Source organism: Notechis scutatus, chromosome 1 (assembly GCF_049901735.1).
Source record: "Notechis scutatus isolate UNSWTSFEM ecotype Mainland chromosome 1, rNotScu1.2, whole genome shotgun sequence".
Classification (NCBI taxonomy): domain Eukaryota; kingdom Metazoa; phylum Chordata; class Lepidosauria; order Squamata; family Elapidae; genus Notechis; species Notechis scutatus.
In genome coordinates, this window is record NC_142009.1 from 127,550,624 (window position 1) to 127,569,777 (window position 19,154).

A 19,154-nucleotide genomic window follows, 5' to 3' on the forward strand; every position below is an offset into this window, starting at 1 on the left:
AACCAGAATGTTAAATGGGAGACACTAAGATGATGCAAATGTTGTTCAATCTGTACACTGTGCACTGATGATGTTACCTAGTTTGGTAATGCAAGAAAACAGCCAAGAACAGAGAGCACCATGGACCCCTCGTTGTTCAATCAGCTTGATGAAGCTCTTCAATGCAGCATCCATGAAGTGTTGACCTGGAGCCCATGGGCACTTCTCCACTGCAAAGACGTGGCTTCTACACATGCACAGGTATAACTTATGATAAGTGAAACACTGCAACTGCCCCGCCATCTGGAAGCATTTCAAACTTAGAGGATTCACTTTGAAGGGATTCCTTTGCATTTTCATCTGACTAACAAACTGTTTGAAGAAGAGGACCTGACGTGGGGCGCTCACATTGCAGCCCTGGTCAAAAGAGCCCAGCAGAGATTATACTACCTGAGACTTCTCAGGAAACAACAACTGCATGAAAAACTGCTGGTGACCTTCTACCGCTGCACCATGGAGAGTATTTTAAATTACTGCACCTGTGTATGGTTTGCTAATTGCACTGTGGCAGATAGGACAGCACTCCAGAAGGTTAATGTCATCGCCCAGAGGATCACTGGTTGCCCTCTCCCCTCTTAGGAAGAGCTTTATAGCTCCCACTGCCTTAAGAAAGTTCAAAATATTCTTAAAGATCCATCTCGGCCAGGGCACTCTTTTTTTTAATTATTACCACTGGGCAGACGGTACAGGACAATAAAAACAAGGACAAATAGGTTGAAAAAGCTTCTATCCCAGGGCAGTAGCTCTGTTGAATTCTACTGTATAGTGCAATATTAATGCAATTTCAGGGGTTTTCAATTCAATTGTATAAATGTGAATTGTATAAATGCGAATTGTATGTTTTTATGTATAATGTACACTGAAGATGGCATTTAATTTCGTTGTACAAGGTGCAATGACAATAAAGTAAACTAACTAATTAAGAAATGCTATCTAAAGCTTATGGAACAAAGCACTGTAGGAAAAATTTGTTAACGTAACTATGACATCCAATATCAAATCCTAAACTGTATAATAATAAGATGATAATAAGGTATGTGAGTTTACAGTACAATCCTGTGTAAATATACTGACATTTAAATCCTTCTAATGTTAGTAGGACTCCAGTATGTGTTTGTTTTAGACTCCAATCGTTTGTATACACTTGCCTGGTGTTAAATGAAGTTATTCAAACTTCCTTCTCCTGACATACATAAGAATGTACTATTTGTCAGTAAATAAAACAACTAACTGTTTATCTTCAACTCCAACAACCTAAACATGCTAATTAAACTCCTGCCAGTAAAAACAATTTCCTTCAATATGTCTCATGGAATACAGAAAGATGTTTGAGGCCTTAAATAGGAACTCTAAAAATGAATTGAATTTATAACTATTCTTTTAACATTTTAAAATAATTTGTAAATGTTAATTTTAACTTTAATTTGTTCCATATCTCTCTGGTATCTCTCTACACATATGCAAATCAACCAATCTTGCCTTTAGGCAAAATGAAATGGTTTCCCATAGCATCATTCCCGTTCTAATCCCAGCTGGCCAGTGTATGATTTTTTTCATTAACCATGGACATTTACAGTCATTCTGTTTATTTTAAATTCTATACAATATACCTCTGGATATGTCCATATATAATAGACAGCAAGCCTGTCATTCCTATATTGCTATAATCATGCAGACCTTCCTCCCTCTAACCATTTTCAGGTGAAACGTCCATTGTACACAACAAATTAAATTAAGTACACTCGCATACTGTAATTTGGACAGTATTTTTTCTTTAAAAACCGCATACACATATTTTATGAATTTGTCATAACTCCATGTGTTAGGAATCAAAGGAATTATTTGCTTTGTTAACTGTACGGGAATATAATTTGCAGTTTGTTTTCAAAAGTGGAACCACTGTTTTCAGATATAATTCCTTAGGAAATGTGTTTTCAATTATCTCCCACCCTGTTAGTCTCAGATGAACCACACAACTTATTTTAACAAGTTATACTAATTTGCTCATGAAGATGCTGTCTCAACAGCCCCCTAGTTTCCATTTCCTGGACAATGGCTGGCCTGTAATATAATGGATTATTCATTTCTGTATGAGTTCTATGTAAAAGTACTCCATTTATAAATTCAGTATTTTTAAATTCACAAATTCAACTATACTACCTTTCAAGGATTCTATACCTTTGACTTCTTTCTTTCACTAAGTTTATTCCTGAGTCCATACACTATATTCTGATTTAGGCATAATTTGTTGCAAACTGACTTGAACTAATCAGTTTAGCAATCCTTCCTGAATTTTAGAAACAAAGAATTATAAGATCACTGATAAGATCACTGGTCTATCCAGTCCAGGACTATTGTTAGCAATGGTGAGAAAGAAAATCCATTCCAAGATCCAATTCTCCTTCTGTCCAAATCTCATCCACATCAAGAGATGTTGGAAAGAAAGGTTTCTCTTATCTTCTACAGATTCTTCTTCTGTTTAAATAAATTTCAGTACATTGTATAAGCAGAGTGGACAGAATAAAGCATTGGCATGGAAGAGGTTTCATTTGAGGTCCTTTATTAAGGACCCAAGGTGGACATTATTCACCACTAGATTGGTTATTGCTGGCCTAGGATTCATAAAAGAACCTCAGTCCCACCTGGAGATGACAGGGAATGCTGATCCATTTTCTTCTCTCCTAAACTCTTGAACAAAAAATGTTCCACTCCTTCTAGAATCTAGATCAAGGGTCTTCAAAGTTGGCAAGTTTAAGACTTGTGGATTTCAACTCCCAGAATTCCTGAGCTAACATGATAGGAGGAGGAATTCTGGGAGTTGAAGTCCACAAGTCTTAAAGCTCTCAAGTTTGAAGACCCCTATTCTAGATGATACCATGAACTTCTTATGAACAATGAAGGAATGAAGTGGCTTTTAAGAAGTTGAGTGGAAAATTGCTTACTTATACAAATAAATTCCATCTTTCTTACATTCTGGGTAGGAAAAACTGTGATGTCTAAATAAATAAGTTTTTATTAATTGCCAAAGTTGCCAAAACCCAGTGCAAAGACAAGGAAGGAAACAGAACCTTCAACTTTTGGATAGAAAACTAAAATGATTCTTGGTTAATATGTAGAGATCCTTATGGTAGATGATAGCAAGTCTTGCAGAAAGCAATTTTCCAATACAAGGGAGCCATCTGGTAGATGCTTTAAAAAGTTTTAAAGTAAGTGCAAGAATTAATTTCATCATCTGAAGGGGTCACGTGTGATCTTTTGAAATAAAGTTGGATTTGAAAACCTGGTATCTCTCTGGCAGAGTCAACATTTGGCAGTTTTAGCCCTCAGTCACCAATACAAAAGACAACAATTTACATTTTTTTCTCCAATTAAAAGTGATGTGATGGTGATAGCTCTTATACTGCTGGTTAAGACCCAATGTTTTCTGTTATGTAGTCTGGACTATGTTAGCTTCATGTATGTCAAAAACACTTTTGTTGGCTGAGACTGACTAGATGAAGATTTGATCCCTGCTTGGTAAACACACTGACTTTTTGCCAATTTTGACATCTAAGTATCTTAGTTCATTCTTTTCTGATTGTTCAACACTATTTATGCCATCAAACAATGCACTCTTCCCCCTCCCCATACAATTTAATTACACACTGACCAAAAAATCCATCAGTTTTGATCATCTTGCTTATGGTTATAAGTAAGCATCCCGTTCCTCATTCAGCTGCCCTCTCAATCAAGGAAGAAGGCCACTGGTTCCTTTGCATACAGGAGATCCCACATTCATTGATGAACGTTTGGGAAAAGATCCATCAGAAACTGTGGACATGGCCTAGCAGCTTCCAACCTAAAAAGTGAATGAGGGGAAGGAGCTGTGTCCAAGAGTGCCATTTCGACTGGTCCTCAAGTTTACAGGCTCGTAATTGTATTTATAACTATTTAAATTGGTTCTTCGTTTGTAATTTTTCGTGCCCTATATTTTTTCCAAGGGTAGTCCTTTGTTTATATATCATATCTCAAGGCCTCAAAGCCTGGACATGTTTTGGATCTCCGAGCGCCTGCCTTCAACTCAAGAGGCATGTAAACTGTTGCCATGCTCTACTGTATTTCTTCTTCTATAACCTGTCCCACGCTTGTCTGTCTGCTACGGTATTATGCCCAGCAGCCCACGTTAAGTCTTAATGAACTTTCCGAAATTCTTCCTCTGCCAGCCTGCCTTCTTTGGGACCTTCTGCCACAATTTTTAATGGTGTAAAAGCAGAGCCTGAAGACCGCCACCTGCTGGATAAGGAGCCCGTCGGCTAACCCTGTTTCAATCCTCCACCTTTCAGGCAGCAGAAGCAGCTCTTCGAGCCGGGCAGAGGATCGAAATACTGATCTAGAAGCGGCCACCATCCCGGGTTCCCGTCTCCGAAACGGCTTCAGCGCCCGAAGCGGCCGAGCATCGCGCCTATCCGACCTCCTCTCTCCTCCTCCTCCGGCGACCCAAAGGATGCTGGCCCCGCGAAGTCCCGGCATCCCTCTCAGCCAATCAGAATCGGCCGGGATTCCCTCGGCCGGCCCAGGCGGATGCTGCGCCCACGCTGGGCCAGGCATTGGGTTCCGGCAAGCGGCTTGGCAGATGGCTGGGCGCACAAGCCGCGGGTGGCTGTGACCTTGCGGACAGGAGGTGGTGGGGCGGCTTGCCAGCTCTTGAGGGGAGACGGGCGCCATGGGCAACGTCCCGCCGGCGCTCAAGCATTGCCTCAGTTATCCCCACCTCCTCAAGGAGCAGCTGGGGATCGGCGAAGCAGCCCAGCAGCCGACTGTTCTGCAACAGCCTGGGCAGGTACCCGGGTGGCGGAAGCCGCAGCTCTAGCCCCACGCAGGGGAAGGGGGGAGAGCACTCGGGGATTCTGGCTGACCAGCTGCCACTCAGGCAGGGAGGGCAGTCAGAGGGTCCCTGAGAAGGTTGGAATGGCCTTCAGGTGCCCAGGGCTTTTCATCCTTGCTTCAGAAGGAGAAAGCATACCTGCCCAGTCCTCTTATTATTTTCTGCTAAGCCAGCCCTGGTATGCTTCAGGGGACAGGAGTGCTTAACATTAGTTATATTTTATTATATATTTTTAGTTCATTTTATTATTATTTCATTTATTTTATGTTATTTTAATTTTATTACAACTAGACGTAGGGTTAGTTTTTTTCCTTTGTTGACATTATTCTACTGAACACCTAATTCTTGCAGTTCTGTCTAGAGTGTGGCTGTAATATTATTTATTCCTTTTCACTATCTTCTTTACTTCCCCGTTTTATTGATATTATTATTATTTCATTAAACATGAAACTCAGTCAACTGAACCTCATCCACTAGAGCAGGGGACAGGGAGCCTGAAGGCCTTGAGATGTCTTCAGCTATTGTCATTTTTCACCAGTGGCCATGGTGGCAGGTTGCTGGGAATTGTAGTCCATCTGCTTCTGAAGTGTTACATGTTGCTCACTTGGCCCTTGCTATCCACAATGTTTTTCTTCTGGAGATTATGAGCCAGCAAAAACACCTATCTCCTTTTAATCAATTGTTTGTAGTACTTTGTCTCAGTTTCCATCATGACTCAGTAGAAATGAGTGGCCAAAAAGAAGAAACAGGCATTTAGAAGAATTTGATTTGAGTATCGTTGTGGTTTCTTGCTTTCACATCCAGAGAGAAAAAAGAACTCCCAAGTGTCTTATTCCACTCCTGGTCATTTCTCATCTGTTCATTTCGCAACTTTTACAGGATAAAGATATGATTTATGAAGATACATAATATTAGGTGCTAAAGTAACATAAGTATTTGGACATTATGAAGCTAAATAAAATAAAATATTACTTGAATGGCCTCAGAATTTAATTAAATGAAATAAACTCAGTGATATTCAATTATAAATAAAAAATAACCACAGTTCTAATGTTAGAAATCCATTTATTGATATCTCATGCTGGAGGAATCAAATATACCAGATTAATACTACTGCTTGAAACCAGTTCATAAAGCTCATTTAAATTCTTTAAGGTAGGGATTAATTTAATACTCATATAGTGAACACAGTGTATCATCTCAATCCTGAAGATACACAGAATAAAAACTCTGCTGGAGACACACTGTCATCTGTAAATCTAAGTAAATGGTTTTTTTAATAACAATATTTTTTTTCAATGACTAAAATATGCATCATAATCATTATCATCAGCATCTTAGCCATTATCTATCTACTGTAGGATGAAGGCCTTTTTCGCGTGTTTCCAACCTATACGTTCCTGAGCTTTCTTTTGCCAAGTGGGCCCACAATACTTGCTGATGTTGACAATCCATCTTGTTTTAGGTCTCTTTTGTGGACACTTTTTATCAACTGGGATCCATTCAATGACTGCCTTGGTCTACCTGCTGTCAGTTCTTGCTATGTGACCAGCCTATTTCCATTTTAGTTCTTTCACTGTCTTGATAATATACTTATGTTTGTTGTCTAATCCATGTGCAGGTCTTTCTATCTTGTCTTTTAATGCCAAGCATGTATCTTTCCATGGCTCTTTTTACTACTTGTAGCTTTTGTATCAATTGTGAGGTTCGTGTCCATGTTTCCCTGGCATACGTTAGAGCAGGTGGCACACACTGATCAAAAACCTTTCTCTTCAGGTATAGGGGCAGGTTGTTCTTGAAAATTATGCTAAGCTTGCCAAATATCTGCCAACTGCATTTAATACACTGTTCAATTTTTCTTTAATGTATCATCTTCCATTGAGGTCTGTTGGCCAAGGTATATGTAGTGGTCTACTACATCTAGTTCTTCTCCAGATATAATTTTTTTCTTTCTTTAGTGAATTTATTAAACATAACCTGGCTCTTTTTCAGGTTTATTTTTAAGCCAAATGATTGTTTTGCTTTGTGCAGCTCTTGTATGTGTCTTTGTAACTCCTCTGGGTCTTGTGAGAAGAGAACACCATCATCTGCAAATCTTAAGTGGTTAAGTAGGCACCATTGATTTGTATTTTATCTTTTGTCCAGACTAGTTAGCAAAATAGTTCTTCAAGACAGACTGAGAAATGGATAGGTGATATTGTATCCCGTTGGCATACATCTTGTCCTATGTTGATTTCTACTTTAAGATCATTAAGGCAAATTGTTGCCATTGTTTTTTCATATGTTGATTGTAGTAAGTTTATATAAACTAGTGGTCACAGTTTACACAAGATACTTGCAAATCTTTACTTGAGATGCCTCAGAGAAGAAAAAAAATACCCGATGCACGGAAAAATGCTGAAGTGATTCTTATATACAAGAAAGGGGCCCAAGATGGTATAAAGAACCATCGCCCAATAAGCCATCTACAAGGTTTTCACCAAGATAATAGCAAAAAGAATATTGCGAACATTAAATGATGCACAACCAAAGGAGCAAGCAGGGTTCAGAAATGGCTACAGCACAATGGATCACATCCAGATTGTTCAGCAAATCATTGAAAGGCCTCTGGGCATGGCTGTCATTGACTACGAAAATGCATTTGACTCTCTCTCTCTCTCTTCTCTCTCTCTCTCTCTCTCTCTCTCTTGTGTGTGTGTGTGTGTGTGTGTGTGTACTGGAATAAGTGAAGTATCAGTGGGTAGCCCTTGCATTCATGCTTCGTTTCTACTTGTTTAAAGAATAGTGTGGAAAAAAGCCTAATCATATAAAATAGACCTGTATAGTTATTCTTAGTATGATAGAGAATTCTGTAAATGGCATTGTTAAAATACTAAATTTGAAGGTTGACCACTTGGATAACCAGAACAAGGTTAAACAAGTTATCCTGGTTATACACTTCTTTCAGAATTAAAGGTAGCGTGAACAAATACCATAATGGATTTCCTTAGAGGTAATTTGGTGAAAAGAAATGCCTGGGTGTTTGCTGAACTATTTTGCCTTGACCTAGAAAGATTCTAGGAATTAATTTCAAACCTCATTTTCTCTATTTCCTACGAGGAAAGAAAAAGGGAAAACAAAATGAAAGCATTTGTTCATAACTTCCATTAGACCTGTAACCTTGCCATATGCATTGCATAGAAGTGGATTAGAACGGGGAAATATTTTTTCCTCTCTTTTCAGAATGAAAAGCCCATCTCTGCAGCTTTCAGGTTGATTGTACAGATAGATGCATAAAGTTGATTATGTACATTTAAAAAAAACAATTTAGGATTGCCATTAAATGTATAATGTGACCTGAAGCCAGTTCTGACTCTTAGTGTTTGATTCATCATCCTCACATAAAATACATCTCCATCATGTTTGCTTCTTAAATATTTAGACATGTACTTTTTAAATGTATCTAAAAATACAGTGTGTGAAAACACCCTTAGGACTTTGAAGTTTTTTCCTGGTATATGAGGAGGTGAAGAAGAGATAAATCCTGAACATCAGAGGAAAATCTGCTTCCTCTTATATACACATTCCTGATAAGTTTCAGTCTTGGAAGGCTTTATTATTTTAATTTTCCAAATTAAGTAGTATTTAGATTCGTAAATATCCCTTGGAGTATTCTATTATTTCGGAAGTGTTTTGCTCTAATGGATTTTAGAAACCATTATTACTTCTGGCAATCTGTTCATTAGGATAAGATTTCCCAAAAAAGTATGGTTTTAATTTTAGGTTTCTAAAAGTCTTAGATCTTTTGAGCTATTTTTTGCCATATAGTTTCCATCATGTTCTTATTCACAGGCTTGCTATTTGCTTTCTGTGCAGTTTGCTTTTACACTGTTTTAAACTTTCTATTATTTCATTTTACATGGAATTCACTCAATTTCTTCAGAGTATACATTTGCCTATTTTTCTGTTTAATGTTACTGCTGAATCTTCTTTGGTTGGATTATTCCTCTTTTTTAGTTCACCATAGATATATCTAGGAAGATTATACAGCTATACATTATACAAAGGGTTTTTTTGTTGTTGTTCCAGCATTCTCCTTATATGTCACAATCAGTTTTTTGGGCCAACCTAGTTCCATTTTGGTTTACATTCACTAGATCTATGATGGCGTTGATTTTGAACCAAGATACACATAGTGTGTATCTAAATGTTGAGTAGTGTGGTAGAAAATTAAAGAAGAAAAATGTGGAGAAGAAAAAAAATGCATTTGAGGTAATTTGTTTTATAATTCTATGTTCGGTATTAATTTTTGCTAAGTTATACCACCTAGGCTATGTATGTGTAACTTTTGCTCATTGATCAAAATTTTATTTTATTTTATTTATTTTATTTTGATAAAATAAGGACAATTAATTACCAATGGATTACTCTTGAGGGGAATTCCTGTTAAGAAAAGGCATTTCTCCATATTATTAACCCCCCTCCCCCAATTGTCTTATGTTGGAAACCACTATCCCTGAGATCATTGTGGTTGTTTGTGCTACATTCTCAAATAGTAATACATTTTGGGTAGGAATTGCATTGAAAATGGTCTAAATGGACTCTCCGCTATTAAGGAATCAAAGCCTTTTTTTAAAAAGCAATTGATAAAAAAAAAAAGTTCAATTTGAGGATATGGATGTTCACTCAGGAGACACTGACTACACAGCTTTGTTTGCTATTTTGCCTTATTGCAAAATATTGTCTCTTCATAAACATTCTCAGTTATTTATGGCAGTTCCTTTGAACTTGAAGTATGAAGCTCTCTTGGAGCTGTTTATCTGATTTCTTATAACTTTGGCCTGAACTTCTTTTAAGACCCAAGCATGAATTATGGAAGAGGATATGTCTCTGTAATGCATCTTCAAGTATGCCTAAGAGAGACCCTTTACCTGGTACCCTAGAGACCCAGTGAGTGCAGCGTGTCAAATAAATAAGCCAGCCTTGGCATGGAGTAGGGCAGTTTCTGAACTACCACTCATGGTGTAAGACATGGTTATTATGCCATTCTGTGAGGAATGTTGAAACATTTATTTATTCCTGGTGTGTCCAATCACACTTGACCAATAAAGAATATTTTATTCTACACCCTATCCTATCCTATCCTATCCTATCCTATCCTATCCTATCCTATCCTATCCTATCCCCATTCTTTATAATGTTGTTGTGAACTGGTACTCAATGTGGAGTCAAATGAGCTGAACCTACTAAACGCTGATTCACACATGCTGGGTTATTTGTTGATTCACTGGTCGGCATTGAGTTTAAAGAAGTGCCTCTTGGGGCTGAGTGGATTCCAGAGTGCCTTTTTCTCCTTAGGCAAATGAACTTAATGTTGCAGTCAGACATATATTTTCTAGGGGTAATCATGCAAGCGCAGCCTTTCCATAGCCATGTGCTGAGGTTGATTCAAGCCAAAACTGAATTGCAGTATCAGTCTTGGGAATGAAAATGTCTATTGCTGATATGTAACGCAATTATGATGAAACTAAGCTAAAAGAGACTCTTGAGATCTATAATGCCATACAACTTCAAACAGGTGAGTGTTCTGGTTACTTATGCAACAAATATGTGCCATCTGCAGAATACTGGGCTTTCTCCTAGTAGATTGCTGCATTGGCTTATGAGTTGAACAGCAAACAGGGCGGCATTTCCTGAATGTAGAGAAAACTAAGAGGTCTGCTAATGTTTCTGAATTCTAGTTCCAGGAGAGAGGGAAGTTATTAGCAATGTTTCCCCTCTCTCTTTCTTCGTATGTATGGCTGATTTGCTTACAGCTGATATAAATTTAAGAAGGCTGTAATTCCATGATTAAAGGTTAGCAGCATTTTCTATTATAAACCCATGTTTTAATCACTGTATAAGTTGAGGGAGAGAAGCAGAAATTAAATATTTCGATTAGTATATTTGGCAGACAACATCTTAAGCTTTTTCCCTCTTGTTCGAATTGTGTGGCATCTGAGGAGGATGGGAATCCAGAGGTGCTTTTGGATTGGAAGGAGGCATTTTTGAGGAGAGAAGATTTTATATTAACTTTTCTGTTTTGGTTTTTTTTGCCAACACTTGATAAATGGAAAATGCTCCAGGCCCTTAGCTTTTTATGTAAACCCCTTTCTTTCTGATATTCAACACAATTTACTCATAGTACTTACCACTTCACAGAGCTATATCAGATTTAATAACCTTTCATTATTATTTTTTATAATCATGCATTTTTGTTGGATCAAATTTAGGAAGACATGTTAATATACTGAAGGAACAGTTAACAGTTGTAAGGTTTTGTTGCCAGTTTTTAAAAAATATCTTTACCTTTTAATTTTAACTGTAAGGGACCTGGGTGCACCGAATAAATTTTACTCTAGAGTTGACTTGTTGATGTTTTTATGTTTATATTTTAAATCTTGCTCCTTTGAATTTTTTGAAGGTAAATGCATACTATAAATAAAATTGAGAGTTTAAAAGGAGAAGGAGGAGGAAGGTGGGTATGTTCGCTGTCTTGAGTTATTTGTAAATATCAATAGCACATACTGCTTCACAGTGCTTTACAGCAGGGGTCCCCAACCACCGGTCCGGGACCGGACCGATCCGCGAACAAGTCCTACCGGGCGCTGGTTGCTGGGCACGCCATCTTTTTGATGAAAAGTGCTTCCGTGAGCTTTTCCGGTAGAAAGCTCACCGAAGCACTTTTTCATCAAAAAGATGGCGGCGCCAGCGCTTCGTGAGCTTTTCCGGCAGAAAGCCATTTCTACCCGGAAAGCTCACCGAGCGCTGCGCTTATCTTTTGATGAAAAAGTGCTTCCGTGAGGTCACCGAAGCACTTTTTCATCAAAAAGATGGCGGCGCCCAGCTGATGCCGGCACCGGCCACGCGGCGCCAGCTGATGCCGGTACCGGCCACGGCATAAAAAGGTTGGGGATCACTGCTTTACACAGCACTCTCTAAGCAGTTTACAGAGTCAGCATATTGCCCCCAACAATCGGGGTCCTCATTTTATCGACCTCAGAAGGATGGAAGACTGAGTCAGTGAGGATTGAACTCCTGGCAGTCAGCAGAATTAGCCTTCAACTACTGGATTCTAACCACTGTGCCACCATGGCTCATGAAATAATAATAAGGCAGGCTATAAATAAATAAATAAATCCCTGCTATTTTAATGTTCTAGGCATTGTTACATTTTTTTAAAGTCTTCAAGTAAGTGTTGACTCCTGAAAACTGGGCAAGTCTGTGAAGTTTTCTTGGCAAGATTTTTAAAAGTGGTTTGACCTTGTCTTTTTTTCTAGGGCCGAGAGAGAATGACTGACCCCAAATCAACCAGTGGCTTTTTTTTTCTAAGGCCAGGTCTAGAATTTAAAGCTTTTGTTTACTAATCCTGTGCCTTAACCACTATACCAATTGATTTTTGCTGTTCCATTTTTTTCTAAATGCCGAGAAATGCTGGAAATATTACATCAGAAATCAGTTTCCTTTGGAGCGCTGGGGATTAATAGTATTTTTGTAATATTTGTTTCTTTACCAATAGGCATAACAGTAGAACAAGACCATTTTTGACTGTGAGAAGACTGTGGGCAAAATGAATTTTTGAATATCCCTCTCTCGCATATTTTTTTCTGTGTTTTTAATGGTAATATATATTTCTCCATTGCTTTCTGACCCTTGAAGTAAATAGAACTATGTTGACAAGTACTGAAATAACTCTTGGGATACTATTTGATGATTAACGTTACTAATGAGAACTACTGATTTGGCTATTTCAAATACTGAACTAAGGATAATTCCCTCTTCCCGACTAAACTTTCAAATTGACCTGAGAAGTCATTTTTAGGGCAGGTAGAAATGTTGCTAAATTTGATTCAGACTACCAAAAAGTGAATTTTAATTCCCAAGGTGTTGCTTTTTGTGTTTAAATAATTGTATGGCCATATCTGACCCTCTTTGCTCTCTATTTAATTCCAAAGTTGGATATACTCTTTCTGCTGGCTGAAAAAATTGTGCCTTTTTATAGGTATTCTGGTTTAATGCTGTGCAAATATACCCAGCTTTTATTCATTAAATATCCCGTAGACAACACTTCCAGTCTTACCTAAGGCCTTCCCTGACCCGTAACTCCAATTTAAAGCTTATCCTTTTGTTTTATATGATCTGTCATCTTTGTGATGGTTGACAATCCCTGTTGATCATTCCCTGTTACAGTATACATCAGTATAGTAAATCTTTTTCCACTTAATATTTCACTGTTCCATGTTGCCAGTTCATGGAATTTAAATTTCTGGGTTAAATTAAAATGGGAAGTCTGAATCAGTGTGAATCAGAGATTGCAAGGCCCCTGGAGTAGTTTCAGGTTAAGCTGTTTATATTAAAGCCACTGATTGTTAGGGACATATTTGTTAGGGATGGCGGTTTGCTAAAATAAATAACAAAAAGTTGTACATGTTCACCTTACTCTGACATTCAGATCACCCCCCAAATACCCTCCCCCCTTTTTTACTTTTCATTTTGTAATGTTACTGTATCTACCCTGAAGGAAAATAAATATCAGCATGATAGCGTGATCCCTTGCTGAAAAAAGTTGCCAACTCCGGTGTAAACGGTTTACATGTACCAATAAATAGAACTATAACATGTTAACTGAAATTTGATTTCTTTTTCTGAATTCCTTTCTTATTTCCTGTTCTTGTGCTAAGCATTGCACTATCTTTTGCTTTTTTTTATTGGGGTGAAATAATTCAAAAAATGCATCTTAGTCTGCCTGGGAATTTTGCAAATTATAAATTGGGAATTTTCAACACATTTGGAAGATGTTTCACTTGAGAAGTCCCTTTATCACAGTTTCATCAGAGCTCTAGAACTTACTTTAAATGGCTGCTATTGTAACCATGGTGATTGCGCTGAAATGGATAAAGAGCTCTAAAGGATCCACATAAACCCATCTTTACTAAGTTGAACACCAGATATTTATCACAAAGTCAAGATTACATGGGCTCAGGAATTCTGGGATTTGAAGTCCATAGGTCATAAAATTGCCCACCCCTGCATTAAATTAAACATGTAGGATCAAGTCTCCTCTTGCTTTTCTTTCATTCAAAAGTAAATATAAGAGGCCCAATCAGTTTCATGATCACAGGATGTGGGGAGGTTTAATCTTTTGTATTCTAGTTTTTAGCTATCTTTTCTGTACAACTGTTGTGAGGGGTAGGAAAATAATACAGTGAAGTTTGGCCTGGTCTAGGAGAAAAAAGAAATATCATTACGTAAATGGCAATGAAGAACAACCAAGCCATCTGATAGCCATGTGTGAGCAATTGAAACAGCACATTAAGATTTTCCACAAAAGATAACTTGTAATATATTATACAATAATATAGTAGTGATATTCACTTCTCCATGTATGCTGGTGGGTGGGTGCTGTCATATAGCTGTGATCATTCACAGATTTGACACATGATGTAAAATTATAACCACATTCTGACTAGGCCTGAGATGTTACCCCCATTTCTCACAGAGGCATTTATACCACACGTATGCCATTTGCCTTGTAAGATCAAACATTTGATGGTCTTGCAAAACCTCTCTGAGAAAAGGTCTTTCATTAATAATAATGAAGTGCTTTCTAAATTGGAGGAGATGGTACATAACCACAGAAATGTCTTCAGACAATGCTGGCTCCCAAGACAATGCTGGCTTCATTTCTGCTGGCTAAGAAATGAAGATGAGCGACCCCCCCCCCCTGGATTTGGACATGACTGGACAGAGAAAGTTTTACTCTTTACCTTTATTTAGCCAAAGAGAGCTTTGTCTTTGCTTTGAAATGGGCTTATATATTCAGCAAGTGTAGGTCCACCCTGATGTCATAAAACGTTTGTAGGCCAGACGATGCCCGTAGTCAGATATTTCCTATGTTCTGTTTCTTATGGTGTTAACAGAGATGAAAGGTAAATGAATTGTTTCACCCTACCCCCTCCTTCAAAAGTCAATTGTTTGGCAACTAGCATGTATTTATGAGGGTTGCAGCATCTCCGGGTCCGATGGTCCCCATTTGTGACGTTCCCATGGGGATTCTGACAAGCAAAGTCAATGGGGAAAGCCAAATTTGCTTAACAACTGAGTGATTTGCTTAATGACTATGACAAAAAAATGTTATAAAATCTAGTGCAATTCAACTAAAGACTACATCACTTAGTGATGGAAGTTCTGGCTCTGATTGTGGCTGTCAGCTGAGGACTACTTGTAAAGTGTTTTAGATATTAAGGCAGAAACTTTGAACTGAATACTCATGTTCTGCTTATCATTACAATCTGATTGATCATCATTATAGAATCATAGCAAGACAATAATTCGGTTTTTAGCTTACTGATTTTGTGTCCTGCAAGTTGTGACTAAACAACAGTCCTGTGATTTGGCAGGTTTTGATTATACTGTACTTCTGTATTGAATAGTTAGAGATCTTAACTTTGCCATAACTAGATTATGTCTACCAAAGGGATGAGCAAGCATCTTTTGGGACATCTGAACATTTATTTATTTGGTCAATAATTAAGGCTGCTTTTTAACACTAAGCCACTAATTAATGCCAGCACAATTTCATGCTGATTTTTTGGGGGATGTAAAAGAATGTAAGTATATGAAATCACCCTCAGTTTATATCAATTAATGACAAAAATATTGCTCAGAAATACAAAAGCTGGCTCTAAAAGTCTAGTTTTATCCCATTCAGTGCTATTAGTCATTACCATATCTCTCTGGCACACACACACACACACACACACACTTACATAGTTGTATAAAATATGCCTTGATTGGTAACTAATTTGTTTTGTTTAGAAAGCGTTGGTAAGAATGAATGGCGGAAAAACCTTCTTTCCAAATTGCCTTCCAAGGAAGATTACATTTCTAAAACCATATTTCTTCTTTACTCTCCTTTGATCACAGGATTAGCATCTGGAATACAGATTTTATGCAAATGTTGCTAGTTGCCGATATAAATTATTCCCAAACTAGATGAAAATCAGTTTCTTGAAAATGTAAATGTTATGTTAGGAGGATCTGGCTGTGATCAAGTCGATCCTCTTCTTATTTTCTCATAAGAGCAGAGTTAAGCTTCACCATTTGTTGAAAAAGGCTATCATGTTTTAGAATCCTGTCTATTTGATCTTAATCTGCAAGGAAACATTTCCATGATGATGAAAAGACATTCCTCAAAGATTCTTTAAGATAATTGTCATTGTTCCCTCTTTCACAGTCCTGAACCTGTTTCTAGTATGAAAACAAGCTGTAGGCAAAGCCCTAAAGAGGGAAGCCTTAGCGTAGATTAAATTATAATCTTTTACGTGCTAACAAATCTTTCATATTATGTTTCAGGAATTGCTTACAAGTGGCTTTCCTGAGTTTGTTAAAATAGTGGAAGTTGGTCCAAGAGATGGATTACAGAATGAAAAGGTATGTTAATAATGGGGATAGTGAGCCTTTGAGGAAGACAGTACTATATTAATTAAGCCCAGACAGTTGATCATGCCATTAAATGTATATAACAATATATAAAAGGCACATGAGTTTAGATCTCAATCTCCCTCTTTTGTGATGTTTTAAAATTTAAGATTAATTAATTAATAACTTTCTGTAAGCATTTTCTTAGTACTTACTGTAGTAATATCGTAGCTGTTGCAATCATATTGTCTTCAAAAACTTTCCTCTTTAAAATATCAACACAATATGACTAACTATGGCAAAAGGAAAAGCAATGAGATTATTTCATCTCATTGAAATGGTTATATTTTTTAATAGCATCACTATGAAATCAATTAGTAGTACAATATACTGTACAATAGCAACTTTATATTAAGAAGAGGACTCTTGATAGATTATATTAATTGAGAGAACCTCACAAAATGTCTTTACAAGCCTCAATCCATATGGAAGCCATTTCTCTTTGGTGACATTCCATATAGCTTCAGTGTGTATGTTTGTCACTTAGCTGGTGCTCAGCGTATGGGTTTTCCCCATTTAATTTGTAAGAAAGAAAAAGTTCCTCATTAAGTGAGAAAGACCTGTGGACCGTCTCCTTCCATGTGATTTGATCTCTCTCCCTGCCTCCTTCATCCACCTGACCTGTTATCTGGAATGTTGCCATTTAGAAGCATATGCTTTGCAGCTCATGAAATGTTTACATATGAAAAGCATAGCCTTGGGATGGGAGCTACCCCAAATTATACAGATGTGACAAAAGTCATTGGGCAATTGGTGATGTTTGCATAATTAAGCAGAAGCACTTAGTCAACAAGAGCTGATCACAAAAAGCTAAGTAGGGTTGGGGCCTGGTTGGTACTTGGATGGGAGATGATAAAGCTTGTAGGTGGACTGAAAAATGGAAAAACATCCTAGAAGAAGGCAATGCAAACTGCTTTTGTTTTGACAGAAGAATTTTGGAAGTTTGATGAACAGAAGAGCCAGTTTGGTATAATGATTAAGGTGCTGGCCTAGAAACCAGGAGACTGTAAATTCTAGTCCTCTCTTAGGCATGAAAGCTGGCTGAGTGACTTTGGCCAGTCATGCTGTCTCAGCCCAACCCACCTCACAGGATTGTAGTTGTGGTGAAAATAGGACAGAGATATATTTGCCACCTTTATTCACTTATAAAGTAATACATTAATGGAGATAAAAATCTAATTTAAATAAATAAGTACATACATCTTATATGTGCCCATGAAGTTATCCGTAGTTGTATCTACATATAAAATGATGTCTTGCAGTGTTTCAGTGATACATTTTACCACAAGTACAAGCAGATAAACCAGCGCATACATTTGCAATATCACTATGTTATCATCAATCTCTTCTTCATCAGTGGTTATATAAATTATATAAATTAAGGAAGTGGTGCTTTTTCTTCCATAGCCACTCCATATAACATTTCTGGAATATATTTGAGAAGGCAGGAAGAGGGAAGTTACTTAGCAAAGGATGGAATGTTCATTGGTAGAAGGAGAGGTCCCTATTTCCATGACAATGGAAATACTGACAACAGCTTTCTGACTTTTGTCTTACTTTGTGACTAAATGATTTTCTCATGTTTCTTCTATCATAAATGCATTACATTTCCATCCTTGTCTTTCTCTTAGCCTCGGAGGCTTTAAATTGTAAGCTCTTGGGACAGTCTTACTTTCTACTTTGATCTGGTTGGTGCAATGCCAGTTACTGTAATAGTCAGAAAAATATGTTCTGTATTCCCAAACATGTGCTATCCATAGTCTTTATTCCATCTGACCGTGTCACTTGTATTAAACAGATATTGCAGACTCTGAGGAAGAGCCAACAGTAGTGCGTATTACAACTTATTTCCTGGGGATGTGTGTTAGTTTCCTTTTGACTAAGAAAAGAGCATCTGGGCCCAATAACCTAAAACATCACTAGTGATTTTTACATTTTATTTTATTGCATTATAAATAGTTTTGTGTGCAGATCTAAGATGTTTTTAACATATGGCATTGTGCTGTATAGAAATGATATTTCTTCCAATTTGCAGGCTATACTTCCTACAGATGTGAAAATTGAGTTAATCGACCAACTTTCCCAAACTGGCTTGTCTGTCATAGAAGTGACAAGCTTTGTTTCTTCAAAATGGGTACCTCAGGTAGGTAAAAGAACTGATGGAATGAGCATTACTTATCAATACTCAACATTGCCAGTATTTCTTGCACTGTGAAATTTCTCCACATGCTCTTTGTGGGCCATTAGTTCTCTATTTAGCTTCCCTATACTGCTTCTCATTTCCGCCCTGTCCTGTTTTTCTATAGTTATTGGAGTTGTTATATGCTAAGTCTTGATTGGTTTACCAATGACAATTTCTTTGCCCTTAGGCAAACTCTAATGGCTTGGGCACATTGCTTGTTTATAATCCAGATAGATATATTTATTAGAGAGGTCAAACTATATTGGAGTCATAATTTCTATGAAGAATTACTACTGTTTCTGGATAAATGTGTTAATGGAAAGAAAGTAAAAATTAGTCTTTGCAAAAGATATTCCCATTTGATTTTTCCTTTTTAATGCTAGGTGGTGCAGACTTAATCCTGTAGCCAACATGTTGCCGTTATTTCTCTGTTGACTTCTGAAAGGTTAGAGAAAAATGCACAGTGATGCATTGCAATATTTTGTGCTTCTTTTGTTGGGAGGCAGAATATAAGATAACTGCACATGGGTATTCATTGTAACTGTAGGAAACTACTTTAAAAATCCTCTG

The 19,154-nt window shown here is 37.4% G+C and overlaps 1 protein-coding gene across 3 annotated transcripts in view; it reads left to right on the forward strand.

Annotated features, from left to right (window-relative positions):
• The first annotated feature begins 4,369 nt into the window (after window positions 1-4,369).
• Window positions 4,370-19,154, forward strand: part of HMGCLL1 (3-hydroxy-3-methylglutaryl-CoA lyase like 1) — a 57,479-nt gene continuing 42,694 nt past the window's right edge. Inside the window, exons 1-3 of one of the 3 annotated variants that reach the window (XM_087945631.1) lie at window positions 4,370-4,858; window positions 16,277-16,354; window positions 18,438-18,545. In XM_087945631.1, coding sequence (XP_087801757.1) covers window positions 4,742-4,858; window positions 16,277-16,354; window positions 18,438-18,545 — 303 coding nt within the window. In that variant the 5' untranslated portion in view covers window positions 4,370-4,741. Of the gene's footprint in view, window positions 4,859-9,392; window positions 10,461-16,276; window positions 16,355-18,437; window positions 18,546-19,154 lie in introns of those variants that run through there. The other 2 variants (XM_026665117.2, XM_087945628.1) reach the window with 2 other exon arrangements.